The following is a 23,541-nucleotide window of genomic DNA, read 5'->3' as shown; positions in this document are numbered from 1 at the left end:
ATGCCAACAGACTGTCTTATGTTAGGCAGGCTTACTAGTCCCTCTTGCAGATCAAGCGGTTCTCTTAATTCTATCTGCATGCAGGGGTCTCTAATCTTGCCTCCCACGTTACAAGATGGAAAAACACCTTATGATGAAGCAATGCTTTGACCATGCTGCATGTCTGAAGGGTTTACCTACCTGTGTATCCCAGAACACTCAATACACAGTGTGATTCCTAGGTTGATACTGGCCCAACGAGGATCTGCCAGGCCACAATCACAACAGGCGATGTTACCACCAATACATTGAACCCGCTGCAGAGCACTTTCTCCTTTTAACAACTTCTCTTTTGACTCACTGCCAGATTCTAGGCTTCCTGTAGAAGGGGAGGATTTCTTCTCTAGTTTCTAGAAAGAGGAAAAAAGGAAGAACTAGAGGCCCAGCAGTTAACATTGCTATGGCCCTGGAGGAAGCTTCCACATTTATCAATAACCATTTTATTGCTAAACAACTGCAAGGAAAGATGTGTAACTGCAAAACATCCTTAACTTCTTGGTAGAAACTTGGGGCTTAAACATAGCAATAGCCAGTTGTGCTGGACATTTCAAGCACAGCTATAAAAATGCAAGTTACTTACCCTGTCACTGGAGGTTCTTCGAGACGTGTGGTCCCTGGCTGTATTCCACATTCATGCGCACCAGGGACCAGAGATCAGAAAATCTTGCAAGCAGCGTCTGTTGGTCTGTGCCTGTGCCCTGGAGCTCCTTGTGCTCAGCACCAAGGGTTATAACGAGAGCTGTGGACCACCTGCCTCTCTAGCTCCTTCACTACTGTGAATCCAATCCAAAGCACAGGAGACAGCGGGCAGGTGATGGAATACAGATAGGGATCACATATCTCAAAGAACCAGTTACAAATACCAACCTCCATTTCTTCTTTGAGTGCTTATCCTTGTGTATTCCGCACATGGGTGACTGGTAAGCAAGAGTCAAATAGCAGGGGAGCACAAGGATGCAGGTGGTACAGATGTCCATAACAAATGCTCGAAAAGCTGCATCTGCAGAAGAGGCTTGGGCTAAATTGTAATGCTTCACGAAAGTGTGGCTGGAACACCAGGTTGCCACCTTACAAATGTCCACCATAGGTGCTTATCAAAGAGATGCTTCTGAGGTTGCTTGTGCTCTAGTGGAATGGGCCCTTATTGCATCTCCCTCCCAGGGACGGTGTAACAGGAATGTCTGCTGTCTCTGGAGGTAAATTTTGTTGTGCCCAGGTAGAGAAGTGCCTCCATTTAGCAATATAGCATTTTCTGGTGGAGTCTTGTCTGCTGTGTTTAAGAATAGGCTGATGAACAGCCTCCAAACATGAACACTCTAGGTCTGATCCCCTTCCAGATACTAGGCTGTGAGGTAGAAACAGTGTGGGCTGGGATGTCTGAGGTCCTGCCATTCTCTAGTGATAGATCCAGGAAGGGTTGAATGGTGGATGGGTAGCCATTCACAGGAGGTCTAGAAATCAGAATAGCCTGGGCCAGTTGAATGCAATAAGAATGACTTGCACTTTGTCATGATGAATCTCCCATAGAACCTACAGCAGCAGCAAAATAGGAGAAAAAACTCAAGTTGCCCTTCTACGATCCTGGATAGACATCGCCCTTGGAGTCCCGACCCAGTGCTATTCTAGAGCTGTGTATGTTGAACTCCTTGTACATCAGAGGTGAATAGGTCCCAAGAGGGAGTTCCCCACTGAATGAAGATTTTGTTTAGAACTGAATTGTGTATCTCCCACTCAGGGTCAGTGGAGTAAATCTTTTGCTTTGAAGTTGATACGTCCCTCAGAAGGACTGGATCCGAAAACCCAGGTGATTATGAGTATGGGAGGGTGAAGATATCCTCCAGGGAAGTATAAGCCTCAGTCCATAAAACTTCAGCTCCACCTTACAGTAGTACAGTGAGAGGCACCTCCCAGCCAGCCATTGACACTAAACCAACTTTAAGTATGCAGCCATTGTCCAGCCCAGGAAAGGACAATGGTGGACCACTGAAGGTAATAGAAAGACAGACATCCTGGCTCTCGAATCAAGAGGGAGTCTTCACATTCTGCATGACAATGAGTCACCATGTACTAAGGGGGGGGGGGGGGAAGCCTTGTAAAAGCAAGCATGTATCTGAAGGTTGGCCTCCAGAAACTGAGGAGCAGTCTTTAAGCCGGAAGCTGTCTGTGAACACTTGATCCCCAAACTAGGGGATATGTGGGAAACCGTCCAAAGGCAATAGCTAACATGTTAGAAAAGGGATTTTTTCTAATACAGAAGAACAAAGCCTGATGTTGTGTTCATGTTTATTGTGTGTGCAACTTAACTGTTTGCTTTCTCTCACTATTTCAGCTTTGAATCTTTTTTTCTATTAAGTAAACCTTTTGTTTACTTTTCCCCCAAGCAGCCCTCTATTTGCAAACTGTGTGGCATGTGGATGCCAAAGGGAGTGGATGGCTGAGGGGCTGACAGAGGGGAACAATCTGAGCATAAGGTACCTAAGAACTCGGAAAGGTTGGACCTGGGCAGATTTGGGACTGGAAGGGCTGTTGGGGTTACCTACAAGAAGTACCTGGTCTTGTAGGTAGGTGTCGCCACTGAGCTGTGGATAGTCAAGCCTAGTGGCTGAAATGAGAGATTAGAGCTAGGTCCAGGGTGGACAGAGTTCAGGGACAGACCAAGGGTCAGCACCTGAGGGACAGAAGCTGAATGCCAGAGCCAGAGGGTCAACCAGAGTCATAGGGAAGAAGTGGAGTCGAGGACTGAAGCCAGAAGGGAACAGGTCTGGAGAAGAGCAGGGGCGAGCACTGGAAGCAGGCTGGAGCAGAGCTGGAATACGGGCAAGCACAGCTGCAGGACTGTTACGCACTGAGCATCCGCTCAACTGCTATAGAGGCCAAGCTTATAAGCATGGCTGGTAAATCAGTGGCTGTGGTTACTCTGTCAGTTCCAAGTCATTGCAGCTGGGCTCACTGGTTGCCTAGCAGGGAGGAGGCCAGCAGCTGGTCCAGCATCAGGGATGTGAGCCACAGCCAAACAGCATGAAGGCATCCCAGGTTACAGGGTAGATGGTGATAGAACCCCTTACTGCTCTTGGTGATCTCCAAAACATCACACTTGCTCCTGTGCACCTTACCCTCATGGCTGGGAAGTTTAAGTAGGGCTAAGTCTTTAGGACCTGAGCGTGAGGACTCACCCGATTTGGAAGGAGTTGGGGAGGGATCCTCTCTCTTGGGAACAGACCTGGAAGGGCATTTTTTCTTGTTTCTGTGACAGTGTCCCCAACTGTCATGAGAAGCCTGACACAATGAGTCTTTAGCTTTATCAGACCTGGCCTCTGCTCCAGAGCTTATGCTCTGAGGGGTGCTACTCAAGTGCCGAGGCCAACAAACTGGGAACTCACCCCGGCCTGGATCCAACTGAAGTCTCATTGCTTTCTCCATTAGGTATTTCCTCAAAGCTCTCATCCCTCTCAGGTCCAGGGAGGAAAGAGCAGAGAAACGTGCCTCTCTGAGGCTGTAAAGATAGCACTGGTGGTCGTTGCTGACCAAGAAGCAGCAAGGACAAGAGAGATTTCTTGAACCCTGGGCATAGTTCTCCTCCCAAGAGGGGAAATGGAGAGGGTCTCTGGTGCAGGGAAAAACTGATCTACACTAACTATAAAGAGACTACCAAATACACTAGACTAAGAACTAGATGCAATTATATTTATAGATAAGAAAGAGTGCAAAGTTATCTTCAGACACAGGAGATTCTGACTCAGGCCATGTGATGGTAAGAAGGAACTGCAGAGGCAGGTGGTTTGTATCTCCCCTTATACCCTGGACGCAGACATGGACCAGGGCTCGGGCATGGACCAACAGACACTACTTGAAAGGTTTTTGAGTCGCAAGCACTCAATGCACATGCATGTCACGTGTGGAATACACACAGGGATGAACACGGTTAATCCCCCTACAGTAAGGTAGATTTTAAAAAAAATCAGTATTTGAAATTTTATTTTTAAAAATAGGATTTTTTTATTTAAATATAGGTTTATTTTTAAAAAATTAAATCATTTAAATTTGAAACTTTGACAACCTATGTTAAGGAATAACCTTAGTATAATCTATTTAAATCAGATACATTAAACAATAGTAAGCAGTACGTTTGCTGCCAAGTTTCAAAGAAAGTCAAACCACTGAACTGGTGGAAGTCACTGGTTAAGCACCTGCACGCGGAATTTGCTGAAGTGCTAAATCAGTTTATGATAGCAGTAACCTTTTTTACAGGTACACAGAGAATATTTTCTTAATTTCAGTTTATTAAACCAGTTCAGTTAAAAAACTAGTTCATTCAAAGTTAAGAAAACATTTGGAAGCTGAAACAGCAGGAAAGCTTGCTGTCCTCTCCCAATCTATAAAATAACAATTGGGTGTTGGAGAATGAAAGCTACTAGTTCTAAAACCTTGAAGGACATGGTGACCAAAAAAAATTAGTTCAATTCACTAATTGATAATACTTTTGTTTAATAAATCAGTTTTAAATGCAAGACATGTTTTTATAACCATTTTCCCCTTATGCATACAGCTCATTTTATTTAATAAACAATTTGAAATGTTTGTGCATTTTAATTGTTGGAATTTCCTTCAAAATACAACTTGACACAAATCACAAGTTAAAAAATTAATTTTACTAAATAAAAAATGCATCATTCACCACTTTCTAACATAAAAATGTTAAAATTAATACTCTGAATAAATGTAAGTTAAGCTATATAACTGCTTAAATAAATGTGTGTAGATGATAGTGTACCTTCCTAGTCAGAATAATTGGGTACAGACTATATTTAGTTACAAATCAGCATGTTTTAATAGTTATCAATGAGAATCAATCTTTCTGTAGAAAAATAACTTAAATACAAATACAAAACAAGATTAAAATTGATGACAGTCTCCTGCTTGCTGATTTAAATAATTATTAAAAATCAGTTATTTAAAAAGCAACTTAAAATCAATCCACCTTGCTTGATTTACATTGGTATGTGTGTCTTGTGGACAGTTTCCTGCTCTGAAGCAAGATGTTAAAGACTGCCAGCAAACAACTCCTCCTGGTGGACATCGGCCAGCCAGTATCCAGGCTGTGAGGTTCAGTTACTCCAGGTTCAGGTGTAGGACCTGACTGTTATTCTGAGAGCGCAGGCGAGGCAGACTCAGTGAGGTGACTGGCCTCTGAACTGACAGTCTCATCAGCTAGGAGTACCAAAACTGTCTGGCCCAAGCGGAAGCTATCAGAAGACTGTCCCTGAATCCTGCCTGAACTTTCACAGGACCCTGGAGAAAAGCATATATGAGGTCTGGAGACCAAGGGATGAGGAAAGCACCTGTAAGGGATCCCAGACTCCTCCTCTGGAACACAGCCTCTGGCATTTGTCATTGTGGCACATCACAAACAAGTCTACTGTTGGGTAGCCTCATCTGCAAAAGACTGTCTGGAGGGCCGAGAGACCACTCGTGGCTCTTAGAGAGTCTCTGCTGAGCTGGCCCTGGGACATGGAGAACTACTGGGTAACTGGTGCTGAATACTCCATAACCACAGACTCATGGCTTCTTGGCACAGGGGGAGGATAGGGCCCTTCCTTGCCTGTTGATGTAGTGCATCACCATGGTATTGTATGTAGACACTTGCATAGGGAGACCCTAAAGGAGAGGTAAGAATACTCTGCATGCCAACTGAATTATTTGGAGTTCCAACACACTGATATGAAGGAATGACATGAGAGCCAACCATGATTTACTGAATGTGATTATCCAATTTGTGTGCATTTGTATGCATGTATCATTTCTGTATCTAAAGTTAGGACTACAGACTATGTATCGATTGCAAAAGTGTTTGCACGGGGAATGCCCACGAGACTGGCTGGTTAGTCAATGAGCCATTAGGGAGGACAATAGGACTTTGAGATGCTCATCTCCCACCTTCCTGAGATGCTGCTTTGAAATTGCAGGGTCCTGTGGTTGTGTCACCTGGTACTGGACCCCATCTTGGCCTGCTAATATTTTTCCACAGAAGGGGTGGAGACCAAACTGGGAAACAAAGGATTCCCGCCATATATAAGTTTGGTGGGAAGCAGGGTCCCCGTTTTACCCCTGGGAAGGAGGGTGGATGGGAGGGTAGGCACTCACCTCCTTAAGTAATTCCTCCAGTCCTCGTCCCAAATCTCCTGTAAAAACCAGAAGAGCCCAGAAGGTGCTATCATTGTAATTCCACTATGCACCTGAGGAATAAATGCCCTGTGCTGAGTGGGAACAAGCAGCAAGCAACTTATGGAAATGCTGCTGCACAGAGCACAGAGGCACCTCAGGCAACTGCCACTTATCACACAGGGTTTGTAAAAATAGCAACTGCATAGCCTGGCAAGGACCACATAAAGGCTGTCAGAGTAAATGGCAAAGAACTCTGTGGGTGGAAGGATACTGGCGCAGAAATTTCTGTGGTCAGGAGAAAGACATACTGCCGGGACAGATGGCAGATATTTTGTTAGTGGGGGAGGGGGGGTCCACAAAATCCTTGTGTCTTTGGCTTAAGTGCACATTGAAATTGAGACTTTGCAAGCTGAATTAACAGTTGCTGCTGTTCCCCATAACCCAACCCAAATATTATTGGAGAAGGACTTTTTGAATGTGGCTCAGGCTGTCCAGACCAAAGGGTAGGGCCCTGTACTGAGAGCAGGATGTTCGTACCATGAACTGCAGGAATTGTTTATGTTCCAGGACTATTTAGATGTGGAAATAAGCATCCTGTAGGTCAGGAGCTAAAAACCAGTCCATAGGATACAATGAGGGTTGATGGAGGCTAAGGTGACCATCCAAAACTTGAAACATCAATGGAGGAATTCAGACAGCACAGATCTAGGATGGGTCTCCTCCCACCATTCCTCTTTGGTATCAAGTAGTAGAGGGAGTAGAAGCATTTTCCCTGAATTCTTGAGGAACTTCCTCTACAGCTCCCAGTTGTTGTAGGGAGCAGACTTCTAGTTGTAGAAGTGCCTCATTAGAAGAGTTCTTGAAGAGGGATGGAAGGTGGAGGATGGGTGTGGGCAAGGTGAACAGTTTGAAACTGGGTGAGAACCTTTCTTCACAACCTCTGGGGCCCACCAGTCCAAGGTCATCCTTACTCAGACTTCTTTGAAACAATAAAGGTGGATGCCAAACAGAAACCCAGAGGCTGGATCCACAAATGATTTAGCTGAGTTCTCAAGTGTCCCATCCAAACTGCTTCCTTGGTGTTTGTCCCTGCTGCAGGGTTATGAAGGATGAGACCAATGAGCACTGCTGGTGGAACCACTGACATTTCCTCAGTAGTTCTGAGGGACATTGCTGGAATTGTTGCTAGGACTGGTATCTGAATGAGGACCAAGTTCTCTGTAGTAGTTGGTATTGTTTACCCCTGGGCTCTGGGACACATGCTGGTGCTCTGCAAGGTGGCTGAGGCCACCTTGCCCCTTATTCTCTCATCTACAGTGGGAGCGGAACCACACCTGTGCTCTGGGAGCCCTCAACAGACACTGTCATTCAAAATAACCCAATCTGTGCACATGGGGTGCATGCACTCCAACAGTGAAATCTGTGTAGATAATCACTCAAAGAAGTTATTGATTCAAAACATAACATGGTCAAAATAACCTTAACTAGATGAAAAGTTAATTCAGCAGACACAGATCAGAGACCTCACAAAAATAATTAAATTTCTTCTACAATTCTCACTTGAAGAAAAAAGGATCAGAAATGGTTTACCGTATTATTGACTCTTGAAAGGTAAATATACTTGCCTCGGATTCATCCCCCTTCTCTCTATATGCCGTAGCAATACTGGTCTGAACAGCCTTAATCCATGCCTGCCGCAGCTTTTCAGAATCAGCCTGGAGCATGCAGCTTCTGTGAGAAATAAGACACAGACTAAGATTCAAGCAAGCTGACCAACTGGCTCAAAGAAGACAGACACTCATTAGAAGCCAGACTCTTAAGCAAGTTTTGTTAGGAACTTCAGCGCATCCTTGCATACATACTACACCACACAGTTACTATTACTGTTAACAGCTGGCATGTGCTTGACCCTTCACAAACACAGAATGAAGACGTTCCCTGCCTCAAAATACTCAAATCTAAATGATGGACACCTCAATAGGACACCCTAAGAAACCCAAAGGATGGGTTAATTTGCTGTTTAATTTCCATGTGGTTATCCTGAAGTTTCTGCTTTGCATCCTCACCTCCCATTTACCTGCATGACTGACTAAATAGGACATGGACATCAGTCCTAGAAAAGGCACAGAGTTCTGACGTCTAACATACGAGACTGAATTCAAAGGCAGGAGACTTCAGGGATTTAAAGAGGAGGAAAAACTGCTGCCCAAACTAACATTCAGAGAAAACAAGTCATCAAGTGTCAGACTAAAGGGTTGAGAAAGCATAGCTAGGCAGAAGCCAAATAAAGGTAGAATTTGACCACTGGATGGGGGGAGAAAGAGCAGGAAACAGACACATTTTAAGATGGAGAAGAGAAAAAACACACACCCCCACACACACACCCCACCGCAAGAGCAGCTGGCCTTGTACCACAGGACTCTAAAGTGACATGAATGTCCCGTTCTTGCACATGCAGAGCTGCCTTTCCTCTCTAAGCACACTAGGCAGTATTTTATACTGCATGGTGCTGCTTGGATTAGTATTGACTTTTTAAAAATTCAATATTTTCCTTTTATTCAGTGGGAACTGAAGTGTAATTGACTACTGCAGAAGCAGCTATTACAGCTATGCTGTGCTTTATTCCTGAATTTAGAAATTATCTGAAGTAATTGGAAGCCATTTTCTGTACTATTAAGAAGGAGCCTGACAGTACTGCCTGCAGCTGATCCATTTAGCAGCAATCTGCCTACCAACTGTACTACTGTATAAAGAACACCAGGAAGAGGGGAGGGATAGCTCAGTGGTTTGAGCATTGGGCTGCTAAACCCAGGGTTGTGAGTTCAATCCTTGAGGGGGCCACTTAGGGGTGTGGGGAAAAATCAGTACTTGGCCCTGCTAGTGAAGGCAGGGGGCTGGACTGGATGACCCTTCGGGGTCCCTTTCAGTTCTAGGTATATCTCCATTATTTATTTAAGGATGCATATTTATTACAAGTGCAAAAATCAGACTGAATAGTCTCTACTGCCGCCCAGAAATATCACATGCTCCAGGTCACAGAAATTAGAGAACAAAGCGATTGAGATTATTTTCCCATTGTGACCGCTCCCAAAACAGAATCATAGGATTGGAAGCGACTTCAAGAGGTCCTCTAGTCCAGAACCCTTCATGGCCTTCTTGAGTTCCAAGTCTGAAAGTGAAATGTAAAACTTGTATTATATATGAACTTTAAAAAAAAAAATTACCCCTTACTTTGTTGGAGAGACCACCTCGAAGCAGAAACGTCTTTCTATGTCTTCGCAATGCTTAACTGTGCAAAGCCGCAAGTCTTCAACGACTACTGTGGGATTATCCTAGAGAGGGATAAAATGAACAAAACAACTGAAGTTTATGGTGAGGGGAGACACTGAAGCCACTGCTAGTCTCAACTGCTTTCCAATTTTTCCCTTTCATCAAAACAGATTGCATGTGATATCCATAGTAGGAGTTAACCGTTAGTGTATGAAAATTTAATACAGACTTGGGAGAACACGCCTTTTCCTATCAAAATTGACTGTGTGATTTAAAGCTGACATTTAAACAGCAGAGTGGTTCAACTGAGTACCACTGTTTTTTCTGAGAAGAGAATAATTAGCTTGCAAATCAGACCGAGAGGGGTCACAATTAAATGTGACCACATTTCACTGCAAGTGCAAAATCAGATGCTAGGTTGAAGCTACTTTAAAAATTTGGTCCATAAAACAGAACAAAATCCTTAAACTAGCATCAAAGTATAATATTTGTTAAGGGTTCTACAGTGTGATCGTGGTAGAATAATAATAATACTGCTCACAAAACATCATCATGAAGCAGTTAGGATTGCCACACACTCCCATACCTAACAAACCCCCAAAGGGAAAAAAGAAAAAAAGGTTAAGCCACCTACTCAGTACATGCATTCTTCCTGTCCACCCACAAGCATATATCCAACCATTACCAGAGCCACCTTACACAACAGACCACGCACCACACCCAGCTGCTGGCCACAAGACACTGGACTAGATGGACCTCTGTTCTGATCCACTATGGCAATTTCTAACATTAACTCTCTCCCCCCCGCCACCTGCCACTTCTGGCCTTCTGCCCACAATCCTTTATTAGACTCTTCTCCCCCAACACTAGTAATTGTGGGTGTTTGGTGTAGAAGTTAGTTGTGTGGGGAACGGAGAATTTGGTACAGGCATATTTGCTGAAGGGAATGAAGAAGGTTGGCCTCCTTGGGCTGCAGGTGGTGCAGAGTGAAGGATGCTCTCCATGATCTGTGGTATTTGGTAGCTGTGATAATAGTAAGGTGTGTGTGCTTGTGCGTAAAAGAAGAGGGTATGTATATAAAGTAGCTTAACTTTTCATAGGCTTGCTTTTGTGGGTTTGTGTCAGGCATCTTGTGTGTAGCAACCCCAAGTTCTTCACAACAAAGCTTTCCATGTATTCCTTTCCTAGAATTTTTTTAATTAGGGGTGGGAGGTGGATAAGTAGGCAGGGAGCAGACCAGTAGGGGCAGAAACAGCTGTTGATTGGTATATCTCCAATTATTACCTATCTCCTAGAACTGGAAGGGACCTTGCAAGGTCATGAGTCCAGCTGCCTGCCTTCACTAGCAGGACCAGTTTTTGCCCCAGATCTGTAAGTGGCCCCCTTAAGGATTGAACTCACAACCCTGGGTTTAGCAGGCCAATGATCAAACCACTGAGCTATCCCTCCCCCATCATTCTATAATGATGGAGCATTATAGAATATTTTGTCCAGCGGCAGCTGCATATACCTTCCCTTGTAGGATAAAATCTGACCAAAGTGTAGCTTTTGACAGATAAATTTTTATGTGGACCTGCCCACCTGCACCTCCCAATCAAACAGGACTGCATGTTCCTGGCCCCAATCAGGTTTGTGTGCGCGCACAAAAATTTTCAGTTATAAGAAGATTACTTAAAAAAACCAAAAACTACCTATTGCACCAGATTCGCCCAGGTGCCATATCTCTCCCAAGTTCTATTAATTCAGACTGTTTTTAAAGGTGGTATCAGCCAACAATGAAAAGCAAAACTGTCAGGTGACAAATTTAAACTGAAGCCCAAATTAAAAGTCTTCCTATTACAAATTTCTGAAAGAAAGTGAGACAAAAATTGCATAGAAAATTCAAAGGGCATAAAAACTAATCCTATATGAAATTTAACAGTAACCAGCAGCCTACTTTCAGAGAAAAACAGGAGTTTATGCTCATTTTAGAATGCAGCCCTACCTGCGGAATCACTATCAGGAGCCTCAATGAGGATAATGCGCACTTACAAATCACCTATCCTTCAGGAATCTCAGAGATTTACAAAGCTGATATTACCCCATTTTATAGGCGGGGAAACTGAGACAGAGAAATTAAGTGGTTTTCTCAAGGTCATGTTGCAAGTGAGTGGCAGCATCTCTCAACTTTCATTCCTCTGCTCCAATCAACAAACCACCCTAATTCCCATTAACCACATTCTTGGGTATTGGAAATACAGTACCTACCTTAAATTTTTTCTGGTAAACAAGCTGATTATTCTGTATTGAAAACCAGCGTCTATATAAATAAAAAGATATCCAAACATTTAACTGATTTCACAGTGCTTACTAGTTGTAACAGATGAACAGAGTATCTATGGAATCACACTGAATAAAAGAGTTCACAAATGTCTCAGTAAGTCTTGACAAGTTTGCACAACAATGGGCTTTCATCAAAACAATGACAAAAGGAAAAACAGACAAAAGAAAAGAAATTAAGTAAGATTCACATAAGTTAAATCTTATACAAGTGCATGCACATTATCACTATGTTAGTTAAGCAATTCATTCCAAAACTTTTACATTCCAATGTATGGTCACGGCTATATTTTTATGACAAGCGAAATTGATAAATAATTTAAAACATCTATTTTAGTTTGTTTACCCATAACACAAACTATGGAGTGGCTGGAAGCTGAGAGGTTAGACATTCAGATTGAAATCAAAGCATGAATTTTTAAGAGAGGTAATTAAGTACTGGAAACAATATACCAAGGGTTCTGATGGACTTTCCATTATTGGCAAAATTTAAAATCAAGATTTGACATGTCTCTAAAAGATCTGCTTTAGTTCAAACAGGGAATTATTCCGGGGAAGTTTCAGGAACTGTGTTATGCAGGAGGTTGGACTAGGTGATCACTGCACTCACTTCCAGCCTCAGAATCTATGAATTCCTCACTCAAATATTTTTGAGAGAGAAGTTTTAGAAAGTAACTTATTAAGTTGCTAAAACTACTGCAGTGTTGCCACCTCTTGCGATTTATTGCAAGTTTTCTAGTATTTGGTATTTCTTAAAGCCCTAGATGCTAGAATCAAGAGACTGCATGAAAAATCAACTTTTTTTTTTTTAAAGCGAGTTCCTAGACCATTTTTGGAGAGATAAGCTTGAAAACATGAAGCAAATGCACCCTGCAGGCTCAAATACCAGAAGGCAAATAAAAAGACTCCCAAAATTGCCAATCTTATTTTTGGGGCCCTGACTCATGGTTTTTGAATGCTTGGGGTTGGAAAACCCACTACTACTCTGGAAAAGACTCTGCATAAGGACCCTGGTCCAGAACATCTGATTCATCACCAGATCAGGCTACCATACATGAAACATGACAAATAACTGATTAACTGCCACTCTATTTCCTTGGGATGCAATCACAAAACTGGAATCACTGAATAACTGGCTAAAGATTATAGAAAAAAATAAAAAAACAAAACTAATTCAGTACTATAGTCAAAGTTGGGCATACTTCTTTGATCAAGGTTTATTTTAATACAAGCCTGTGTTTTATCTTATCATATTAAAGTGGTTATCACAAACATACTCCTACAATATGCCACTTATTTTGTGCTGCCTGTTAAGATGAGGAACAATGTTATGTAAAGTGACATCAAAACATTGTCACATTATCCATGAAATTGTTTAATACTGAACTCTACTTCACTACAAATAGCAACAAAACACCCCTATTTATTAAACCACCACAAGCACACACACAAAAAATACTTAAGGAAGAACAAAGGGGGAAATAAGGTATAAAAAGAATTACTCATTCCAGGAAATTTTTATTGTAAAACAGTTAGTACTTAGCCTGTAGAAAGTTGAGATTCTACCTTTTAACAATTATATTTCCAAATGGTGTAGGAATATATTTAGTTTCAAAAAGCAAGATCTCCATTTATAAAATTATAAAGGTTAATTCTAAATGTGACTGAAATACTTAGATCAAATATGGAAAGGTTTTTTCAAGTTATTAACTACAGTATATTTCAGTCACTGCAATTGAAAAGCTATCATCTTTACCATCTAAAAGGAATGTATTAATCAAGCATGTAACCCAATCATTGTGTAGATTATTTCTAAGTAAAGAAATGGATAATTCAGCTACAAAGCAGGCTGAAAAAGGAAAATAAGCAGAGAATAAGTCTGAGTTTTTGTACATACAACCAGTTAGATACATGAAAAGCAACCCCGACAAAGCAAAGGAAAGTGCAGCCCTGCCACAAGAGATAACATGCAATGGAGCAAATCTCTAAGAATCACTTAAATAAGTGTGGTGAGTTTTATGAATCCAACACACTTCACTTGTACAGTTAACATTTAGTGAATCTCTACAGTGAATAAACTCCAATCTGGCAACCATGGTATATCTGACAGTATAAATATGTTATGATGCTTCTTAGGTCTTTTCCTGGAGGTTTTTTACACTGCTCTACCTACCTTTTACAAAAAGTCAAATTAAAGAAGTCCACTTATTTACATTTTTAGAGATGGGGAAAAAATGTCACTGAAAATGACAGTGTAGTATATGCTGTAACGAATACTCAACTTCTGGCTTTACTTTAGCCGCAGATCTATGCCAAATGTGTAAGTGAATGCATTAGTATTATAGCATTTTTTGAAAAGTGACAGCTACAAAATACAGTGCATTAAGGTCACTCGTAGCACCACAGTGATTTCATCATTAAGGACTACCGAGATTTTTTTAAAGCCAAAATTTGGGCCCATCTTAAAATGATTAGATCCCATTAGGGAAGTTCTCTGGTTTCTAATCCACACAGAGAAGGGCGTGGTCCAAAGACAAAACAGACTCGCACCTCATGCCACTGTTCCTACATTATTTGGATGCAATGTCCCTACTGTGCTCCTGGGATTGACTGTAAATGGTTTGGAGACTAGCTGTGTTGTACGTGCTGAGCTTTATCAACCATGTGTTTTAAATACACCATTCTATTATCAGAAAATATGGAGGAAGGGACATTTTGTGGGGGCATAAAAAATTTAGTTTTGTTCCTGCTGGCTCTCTAGTAGCACATAACTAAAATTATGCTGCGCCACAAGACAGATATTTTGACATTAAATGCTTCTATATCATTCAAAGTAGCCGTTAAAATGGCTAATTTCACTTCAACTTTATCCAAAAGAAAGGAAAAATAAAATAAACATTTGCCAGTTAGAAAAGAACAAAAATCAGCAAAGAGTGTTTTCATACTTCTAAGAACTACAAGAGAAAAAAAAAGAGCAATGAGAAAAGAACATTTAAAAAATGACGTTAGTGTCTTTACTAGAAACTTAAATCAGCTTTAACAACTTTCAAGAGGGAGTCATTTTGTTTATTGTTTGACAGGCATGCAGCTGACTGAATCATCTAGGCCCAGAGAATTAAATAGAATGATTAAAAGAGACACTTGAAGTCCCAATCCTGCTCCCAGAGAAAATCGCTAGCAAAATGTCCATTGACTTAAATGGGAGCAAGATAGCACTTTTAACATATATTCTGGAAAAGTCTGACAGTGGAGACTAAGATTTTTGGGGGGAGGGGTGTTTTAAGCTCCTCTGACTATAAATGCATCAAACCTTCTTATCAATTTAAAAGGTGTTGAGCAGCATGTGTGCTCTCAATTCATGCAAAATCCCTCTGTTTTCTTAACCAGACACTTTCTATCCATTGCAAGTAATCAAAATGAAATGCAGGGTTAATGATGAGCTTTTACGTGCCAAAGAACATTGGGAAGGTATAAAAAGCTGGTTGGTACCTGATGTGATCTGGCTTTTTCCTGTCATGTGAAAAAATGGGGTAGGATTAAAACATAAGGGAAAGGAGGGAAAGGAATGAAAATGCAAAATGAGCAAAATAAGTGAAGAATTAGCATGATATGAAAACCCAGCAGAATTCAAAGATAAGGCTTACAGTGCCCAATCTGACAAACTGCACAGAATATATAGAGAGTACTACTTCCTAAGGGATTTGTTTCCACCTACCATATTCACTCACATATATACCACTGATAAAAAGTGAAGGAATTTTTGTAAATTGAATTTCCAGGAACCCAAATAATTTTCCATACAGTGCATCACACTAAGAACAGAGGGTGGTTTCACTTCCTGAACCACTGAGGAAGTGCATGTGTATTTTTTAGTACATATACCGATAACTCTTACTCCAGCAGTAATCTGCATACCTTTCTTTGCAAGCTTTCCATTATAAAAATATTACATTTTAGCTCCCATAGCCACTGAAGTCCATCACCATGTATATGAATACTCTCAGAAGTAGTATACAAGATTTCAAAATTTTTAGTTTGCAATGCTTCAAAAAGGAGCATTGCATACGACCCCCACTCCCAACACACACACACACACACAAAATGAAAATAAAGGGAGGAACATTCAATGTAACAAACATTCAGAGAATGTCACCTAATTGTTTTGTCTTGATCGATAAAATTAAATTACAAGGCAACAATGTCACATTGGGTACAGATTCAATGATTCGCCTCGTAACCCGTCCACAAGTTTCTTTATGAATCTTACACACACACACACACACACACACACACACACACACACCAGTGCAAGCTGACAAATACTGATTGTGCATGTCTTGGTGGGTGGGGGTGTATACCAAGACATGCACAATCAGTATTTGTCAGCTAGCACTGCACTGATCTGCTCCATACCCAATGAAAACTTACAATAGTATTTGCTTGCCTTTAATCATCACTGGTCTTGAAAATGTAAATCGTTATTTTATTGGGAAAAGGGGGCTTGCCTGTAAGCAGATAATTTCCTCAAAGAATCCCAAAAGCTGTCAACTTATTTCTTACATTTCCATATGGTGTCTTCATCAAAGGTAATATAAAAACTTATTTAATTAGGGCAGCATCCATTTGATAGTTAAGGAAAAACAATGGCAGTTTTAAAAAGATAGTCTAATGGAAAACATCTTGGAAAGTTTAGAGCAAAATGTTTTTGTAAAAAGTGCCATGATTTTTACTCCAATGTATTTTTAGGAAATAAGTTACAAAGAAGTATTTTAAAAATACTGAAAAGATGTCAAAGTGCTAATTGACAGGAACTGGGTGGAACTGGCAATTATCTTTTTTAAATGCCACATTGAAAAACAGTTTGAGCTCCTGTCAGTAATGTTAATTGTATAGCCAGTAAGAGTGCTCTGGACTATAGCATCTGATTCGTGGCTAGCTCTGGAATCTCAGGAATATGAACACAAACCAAAAGCAAATCTTTTGCCCAGGGGATTGCACAATTCATAGATTCACAGACTCTAGGACTAGAAGGGACCTCGAGAGGTCATCGAGTCCAGTCCCCTGCCCTCATGGCAGGACCAAATACTGTCTAGACCATCCCTGATAGACATTTATCTAACCTACTCTTAAATATCTCTAGAGATGGAGATTCCACGACCCCCCTAGGCAATTTATTCCAGTGTTTAACCACCCTGACAGTTAGGAACTTTTTTCCTAATGTCCAACCTAAACCTCCCTTGCTGCAGTTTAAGCCCATTGCTTCTTGTTCTATCTTCAGAGGCTAAGGTGAACAAGTTTTCTCCCTCCTCCTGGTGACACCCTTTTAGATACCTGAAAACTGCTATCATGTCCCCTCTCAGCCTTCTCTTTTCCAAACTAAACAAACCCAATTCTCTCAGCCTTCCTTCATAGGTCATGTTCTCAAGAGCTTTAATCATTCTTGTTGCTCTTCTCTGGACCCTCTCCAATTTCTCCACATCTTTCTTGAAATGCGGTGCCCAGAACTGGACACAATGCTCCAGTTGAGGCCTAACAAGAGCATCAAGAGCAGAGTAGAGCGGAAGAATGACTTCTCGTGTCTTGCTCACAACACACCTGTTAATGCATCCCAGAATCACGTTTGCTTTTTTTGCAACAGCATCACACTGTTGACTCATATTTAGCTTGTGGTCCACTATAACCCCTAGATCCCTTTCTGCCGGACTCCTTCCTAGACAGTCTCTTCCCATTCTGTATGTGTGAAACTGATTTTTCCTTCCAAAGTGGATCACTTTGCATTTGTCTTTGTTAAACTTCATCCTGTTTACCTCAGACCATTTCTCCAATTTGTCCAGATCATTTTGAATTATGACCCTGTCCTCCACAGCAGTTCCAATCCCTCCCAGTTTGGGAATACATGGAGACAAGCTGGCCAGTTTGGGAATTAAAGTAACCACACACTAGAAAATAGGAGAGCAAGAGAAAATCCCCCCCCCCCCAACAGAATGTCTCTCATTGTAATAAAGTGTGATGTCACTGTAATAAAAGTGTAAAACTGGTTCTTGTGTCACCTTTACCTTTCATATTTCTAATTACATTTCAGTGAGATGTCCAGTTTCTATATGTAAACAATGCATATTTCTATCACCTCTCATTTTAAACTTCAGAAACAGATAAAGTTACTGCAAACTAAAGTTAGAAATGTACTTGTAAATAAAAATAAAGTAAGAAAAATGTATTTAAAACAAATGGAAGAAAGAGGAACTTGATAATAATGAATACAAATCAGAAGTTAGGAATTATAGAAAATCAATATGGGAAGCAGAGGGACACAAGGAGAAATCCATACTCAGTAGAGCTAAGGACAGTAAAAGTATATATTAGGAACAAAAAGAATCCTAATAAGCGTATTGGTGCCAATGGTACAATTATCAATAATAATGCACAAAATGCAGAAGCTTTCTATAAAAATTTCCATTCTGTATTCAGGGAAAACAACATTTGATGTAATCATATCATATGATATAACACACTTTCCATTCCACTAGTAGCTCAGGAACACGTTAAACAGCAGCTAAAGTGAGACATTTTTAAAATCAGAAAGACCAGATAACTTGCACCCAAGAATTTTAAAGGAGCTGGCTGAGGTGCTTGCTGGACCACTAATGTCAATTTTCAATAAGTCCTGGAGCACTGGGAAAGTTCCGGAAGAAAGCTAATGTTGGGTCATTCTGTTAACTCTTTTTAAATATTGGCACAAGTAATTATAAACCTGTGTCTGACAACTGATAGCAGGCAAAATGATGGCATAACTGATATAGGACTTAATAAATAAATTATTAAAGTAGGTTAATATAATTAATGCCAGTCAACATGGCTTTTTGGAAAATAGATCCTGTCACAGTAACCTGATTTTTTTTTATTTTTTTTTATAAAAAAGATGACATTACAAGTTTGGTTGTTAAAGGGAATAGTGTTGATGTTAACATACTTAGACTTCTGGGAGGCATTTGACTTGGTACTCCGCAATATTTTGATTAAAAAAAATTAACATGGCACACAGCCAATTTTAAATCCATTTAATAACTGACAAGTCTCAAAATGTAGTTATAAACACAGAATCCTCGAACAGGTGTGTTTCTAGTGGGATCCCGCAGAGATGTGTTATTGGTTGAATGCTATTTAACATTTTTATTCATGACCTGGATGAACACAAAACCAGCACTGAAAGTTTGCAGATGACACAAAAATTAGGGAGTAGTAAATAATGCAGTGGACAGGTCACTGATAGCATTGTATCTGGATAACTGGGTAAGCTGGGAGCAAGCAAACAACATGCCTTTTAATATGACTAATTGTAAATATATCCATCTAGGAAGAAAGAATGTAGGCCATATTTATAGGATGGGAGATTCTATCTTGTGAAATAGTGACTCTGATAAATCAACTGAAAATTTGTTCTCAGTGCAATGCTGTGGCCAAAAAGGCTAATGCAATCCTTGGATGTATAAACAGGAGAATCTCAAGTACAAGTAGAGAGGTTATCACTGGTGAGACCCCTGCTGAATACTGTGTCCAGTTCTGGAGTCCACAATTCAAGAAGGATGTTGATAAATTGGAAAGGGTTCAGAGGAGCCACAGGAATGATTAAAGAATCAGAAAATATGCTTTATAGTGATAAACTCAAATCAACTGAGCTCCGTAAGGCTAACAAAGAGAAGGTAAAGTGGTGACCCAATGACAATCTATAAAGTGCTAACATGTAGAACAAACAAGGGGCTCATCAATGTAGCAGAGAAAGGTCTAACATGATCCAATGGCTGGAAGCTGAAGCTAGCTAAATTCAGACTGGAAGTAAGATGTACATTTTTAACAGGAAGATTAATTAACCACTTGAACAACTTACCAAGGGTCATGGTGGATTCTCCATCACTGACAATTTTTATAGCAAAATTGGAAGTTTATTTTGGAGCAGTTCTCTGGAGGTCAGACTAGATCACAATAGTTCCTTCTGGCCTTAGAATCTGTAACTTAAACAATAGCTGCCTTTTCCAAAGATTCATAGATTCCAAGGCCAGAAGGGCCCATTGTGATAATTTAGTCTGACCTGCTTATTTCCTTTTTAAGAAAGGAGAAAATGGAGCTAGTTGTAGACACTGATCAAAGTAGACAAATGACTGTATAGTCCATAAAGAATTATTTTTAATATCTTAATGTCATATTTTCAGTAGTAATTTATAAACTATTAGCTAGATTATACAAGAGAAAAATCTGAATGAACATAACACAAAACCAACAAATGTCCTATCCTGACTCAAATACTAAATGCTGTGATGCCTTATACAGTCCATCACATCTGATCTTCCTCATTCCTAGAATGATTGTGGGACATTCAACTAGGCTTTCACACATGGGGAGATAACGTATCTGTTAAAAATAGAAAAAGTTCTGAAGGAAAAAAAAGTGTTGATGAAAATTATAATTTTCTTTGAAAAAACATTTGTCACTGAAAAAATTGACAAAAAATCTGACTACCTTTATAAACAATCAAACAGTAACCAACTAACTCTGCCATCCAGGAAATCAAAGCGTGAAACAGCACTCTAACACCTCTGCTAGCCTACCCTTCACCTCCCCGAAAACAGTCAGAATCTGGAGATATTTTAACCATGGGGGGAGAGCAAATCCTAGAGTATTGGGGCCCTTGCAGAGAAAACCCTACCAGCAATCCCCTCTTTTATAATGAAAAAGATCCAGCCAATGGCATTTAATGTTTTAAAACTGATGGATGTTTGATAGAATAGATCTATTCTATCAAACATCCATCAATCACTGAACAGCACAACACAAAGTATACGCAAATCCCAGAACATACTCCAGTATGCACTGTCACTCTGAAACACAATAGCATACACATGGCTTAATATATGCACTGGGGCAATGCTAGGGGCGCATAACAACAAACAGGAGCACTGAATGGTCAGGGAAAGGACTTAAAACTGCAGAGCTGTAGTTTATAGTTTAGCATACATGCTGGAGGTTTTATCATTTCTAGAACTGCACTCCCTTGAAATCACAATTGAGGCGCACCAACAGCTGAGAAGAGCATGTAAATAAACTGTAAAATATTAAGAATAATATTTAATTTACAAATTTAACCCAAGGAAGATTAAGTTACAGCAAACAGACTACTTTACTTTTCAACGAGAGCATGGGGGAGGCAGGATAACACGCTAACTTGTGTGCACTGACTTCACACCTTTCATTGATTTGCCTTAGCTTTCCGGTGTCCCCATGCAGACATGGTCATTGGAGTCCCTCAGTATTACCCCCACACACACACACCCCCACACCCACCCCTGTATATTTGCATTTAAAACCAGAAGTCTTTATACATTTTTATTTCCCCAGGGTTTATATTTATAGATAATGACATTTTGTACACAATCACGAGTTATAATGCTCCACCCAAAGCGGCCCTGCTGATCAACTCCTCCCCCTCCTTCCCAGCGCCTCCTGCACAGCACAGAACAGCTGTTCTGCCGCGTGCAGGAGGCATTGGTAGGGAGAGGGAGGAACAAGAATGGGGCAGCAGGAGAGGGGTGGAGTGGGGTTGGGGCCCGGGGTGGATTGGGGGCAGGAAGAGGCAGTGGCGTGGATTTGGGGCAAAGGGGGTGGGATCTGGGGTGGAGCAGGGGTTGAGCACCCCCGGGGAAAATTAGAAGCCAGCACCTGTGGTGTCTATTATTTCAATACAAGCTCTGAGATGAGGACTTGCAAAGATCAGGCCCTGTGCTTGCAAACAAGCAATAAAACAAAATAAGAAATTTCCTTGAATTCTGTAAGTCACTGCAGTAAATACAACAGGCCAAATGGTGCACCAATTTATGCTTCAGGCAACTCTGTAGAATTAATGGGGTTTTCCAGGGTTCTACATCAGCCCAGAATTTAGCCTAATAATCAGTATGGTTACAAACCATAACAAGGAGAGTTTTTGAAGTCTTACCTGTTCCAAGTCTTGAAGGCATTGCTGGCTCGCTTAAAGAGATACCCTTCCATAACAATGCCATTGGCTGCGTCTACATTGTATTCTAGCTTAGTATCATCACTGGAAAAATCCTGGTATTTAAAAAAAAAGAATTTCAAATGCCACTCAAAACATTAATTTCAAACTGTGCAGATATTTGGCAATGACATCATGCTTGCAATACCTATTAATAATTCTGCAACTATTAGGCCCACACACAACATTAAGAATGTGAATTTTCAGGGAAGGAGTCAATTTTATTTCACAAAATCTATACCTGTCGTAATTGCATTATATAATAAGACATGGGGAATTTTACCAGCCATATTTACAGATACTTGTGAAAAAGAGCAGCATTCTATAGCTCAATAAACTGCACATCAGCAGTAGGCAAGTGTCAGAAAAGCCAAGAAACTGAAAATCAAACTGAAATATGAAAACTTCTGTAATTTGATTAAAAGCAGTGCATCCAACTGTCTAGATACAAATGAGTGACTAAGTAACAATACCTGAAGTAAGAGTATATTTTCAGAAAGTTGAAATCAATCAGAAATTGTGGTAACCACCGGGCCTTTACTGGAATGTTACATTTCACAGCAACAACATGCTCAGCACTGTATATTTGTGTTTTGTACAGAGTCCCCCATCCCACAACCCTATTTCTTTTATTATCTCTCTGCTTTGATTACATCTGAATTTTAGTGTCTGTTCTGAATTTCACATCTGATATTTTATTAATAGGGTGAGATTTTCAAGATGTCTAAGGGATATGAACACTATTCCCAATTAAATGAATAGTAAATAAGCATCCAAATACACTAGATGGCTGTGAAATTCATATCCCGAATTGCCCTTTGGAATCAAGACCGAACTCACAATCATGTATCAGAGATTATTCAATAAATGTCTGAGAGGGAAAACAATGAGCAAAGGACGACAATATCTGGCTAACAAGTCTGACAGGACTTCTCAACCTTGCCGAAAAACACAAAAGTGAATGGAAGCTGAACATCCAGAACACAAAATAAATACTTCACAGGGTCCACCGAACAAAAACATGAGCACGGCTGTCAATAAAGATACAGCCAATGGATTTTGGAATAATGAGCACGTATCCCAAAATTTCTGCAGTGACACAAAATGCATCTTCATTTGAAAGGGGACACAATGACCCAATCACGCCTTCAAAGTTTTTGCCCCTCTTCTGACCATCAGCCCTTGTGTCTGGCTTGCTTTAATATGAGGTAGCTACTCTTCTTCCAGGAGTTAGTCACCCGTAGACCTGCAGCATCGTTGTGCAGATGTTGATTAACTTTTTGGAAAAGGAAAAAGATAGCTGAGTGTCATCAACCTTTTATTGGCCTCACCACTCTCTAAATGGTCTTGCATGGATACTGAAGAGGGAGACTAGGATAGGTCCTTAGGTGAGGGTAAGGAAGAAAAGCAGTTGTCCATTCTCTCTGCATCCAGTTAGAGAGAGAAACCATTGAAGCCATTGTATTGCTACACCACCTTCTCCTGACACATCATCTAAACAGGGCAGCTGTGTCAGAAGTCAGAGAGGTTAAGCATAGAACCACAAGATGTAGCCTCCATCCACTGCCATAAGAAGGCTGTCTTAATGCCATTAGTGCTGGTTGTATGCTTGGTGTGGCCAAACCGCAGCTCACAAGCCACATGCAGCACTTCTACAGTTAAAGAGTGGCTCATGGAGCCCCCTGCACTCCCCCCAATTCTCCACCTAC

The 23,541-nt window shown here is 40.7% G+C and overlaps 1 protein-coding gene across 2 annotated transcripts in view; it reads right to left on the bottom strand.

The window, feature by feature from the left end:
- ACAP2 (ArfGAP with coiled-coil, ankyrin repeat and PH domains 2) overlaps positions 1-23,541 on the bottom strand; it is a 119,037-nt gene that overhangs the window by 26,984 nt on the left and 68,512 nt on the right. For both annotated transcript variants that reach the window (XM_039486918.1, XM_039486919.1), the window contains 5 exons: positions 21,776-21,888; positions 11,719-11,770; positions 9,433-9,533; positions 7,827-7,932; positions 181-389 (listed from right to left, as the gene is read on the bottom strand). In XM_039486918.1, the coding sequence (XP_039342852.1) occupies positions 181-389; positions 7,827-7,932; positions 9,433-9,533; positions 11,719-11,770; positions 21,776-21,888 (581 nt within the window). The remainder of the gene's footprint in view (positions 1-180; positions 390-7,826; positions 7,933-9,432; positions 9,534-11,718; positions 11,771-21,775; positions 21,889-23,541) is intronic.

The sequence above is a fragment of the Mauremys reevesii genome, linkage group 9 (assembly GCF_016161935.1).
Source record: "Mauremys reevesii isolate NIE-2019 linkage group 9, ASM1616193v1, whole genome shotgun sequence".
Classification (NCBI taxonomy): domain Eukaryota; kingdom Metazoa; phylum Chordata; order Testudines; family Geoemydidae; genus Mauremys; species Mauremys reevesii.
Note: the sequence above shows the minus strand (reverse complement) of the source record. Positions and strands in the feature narration are given on the sequence as shown.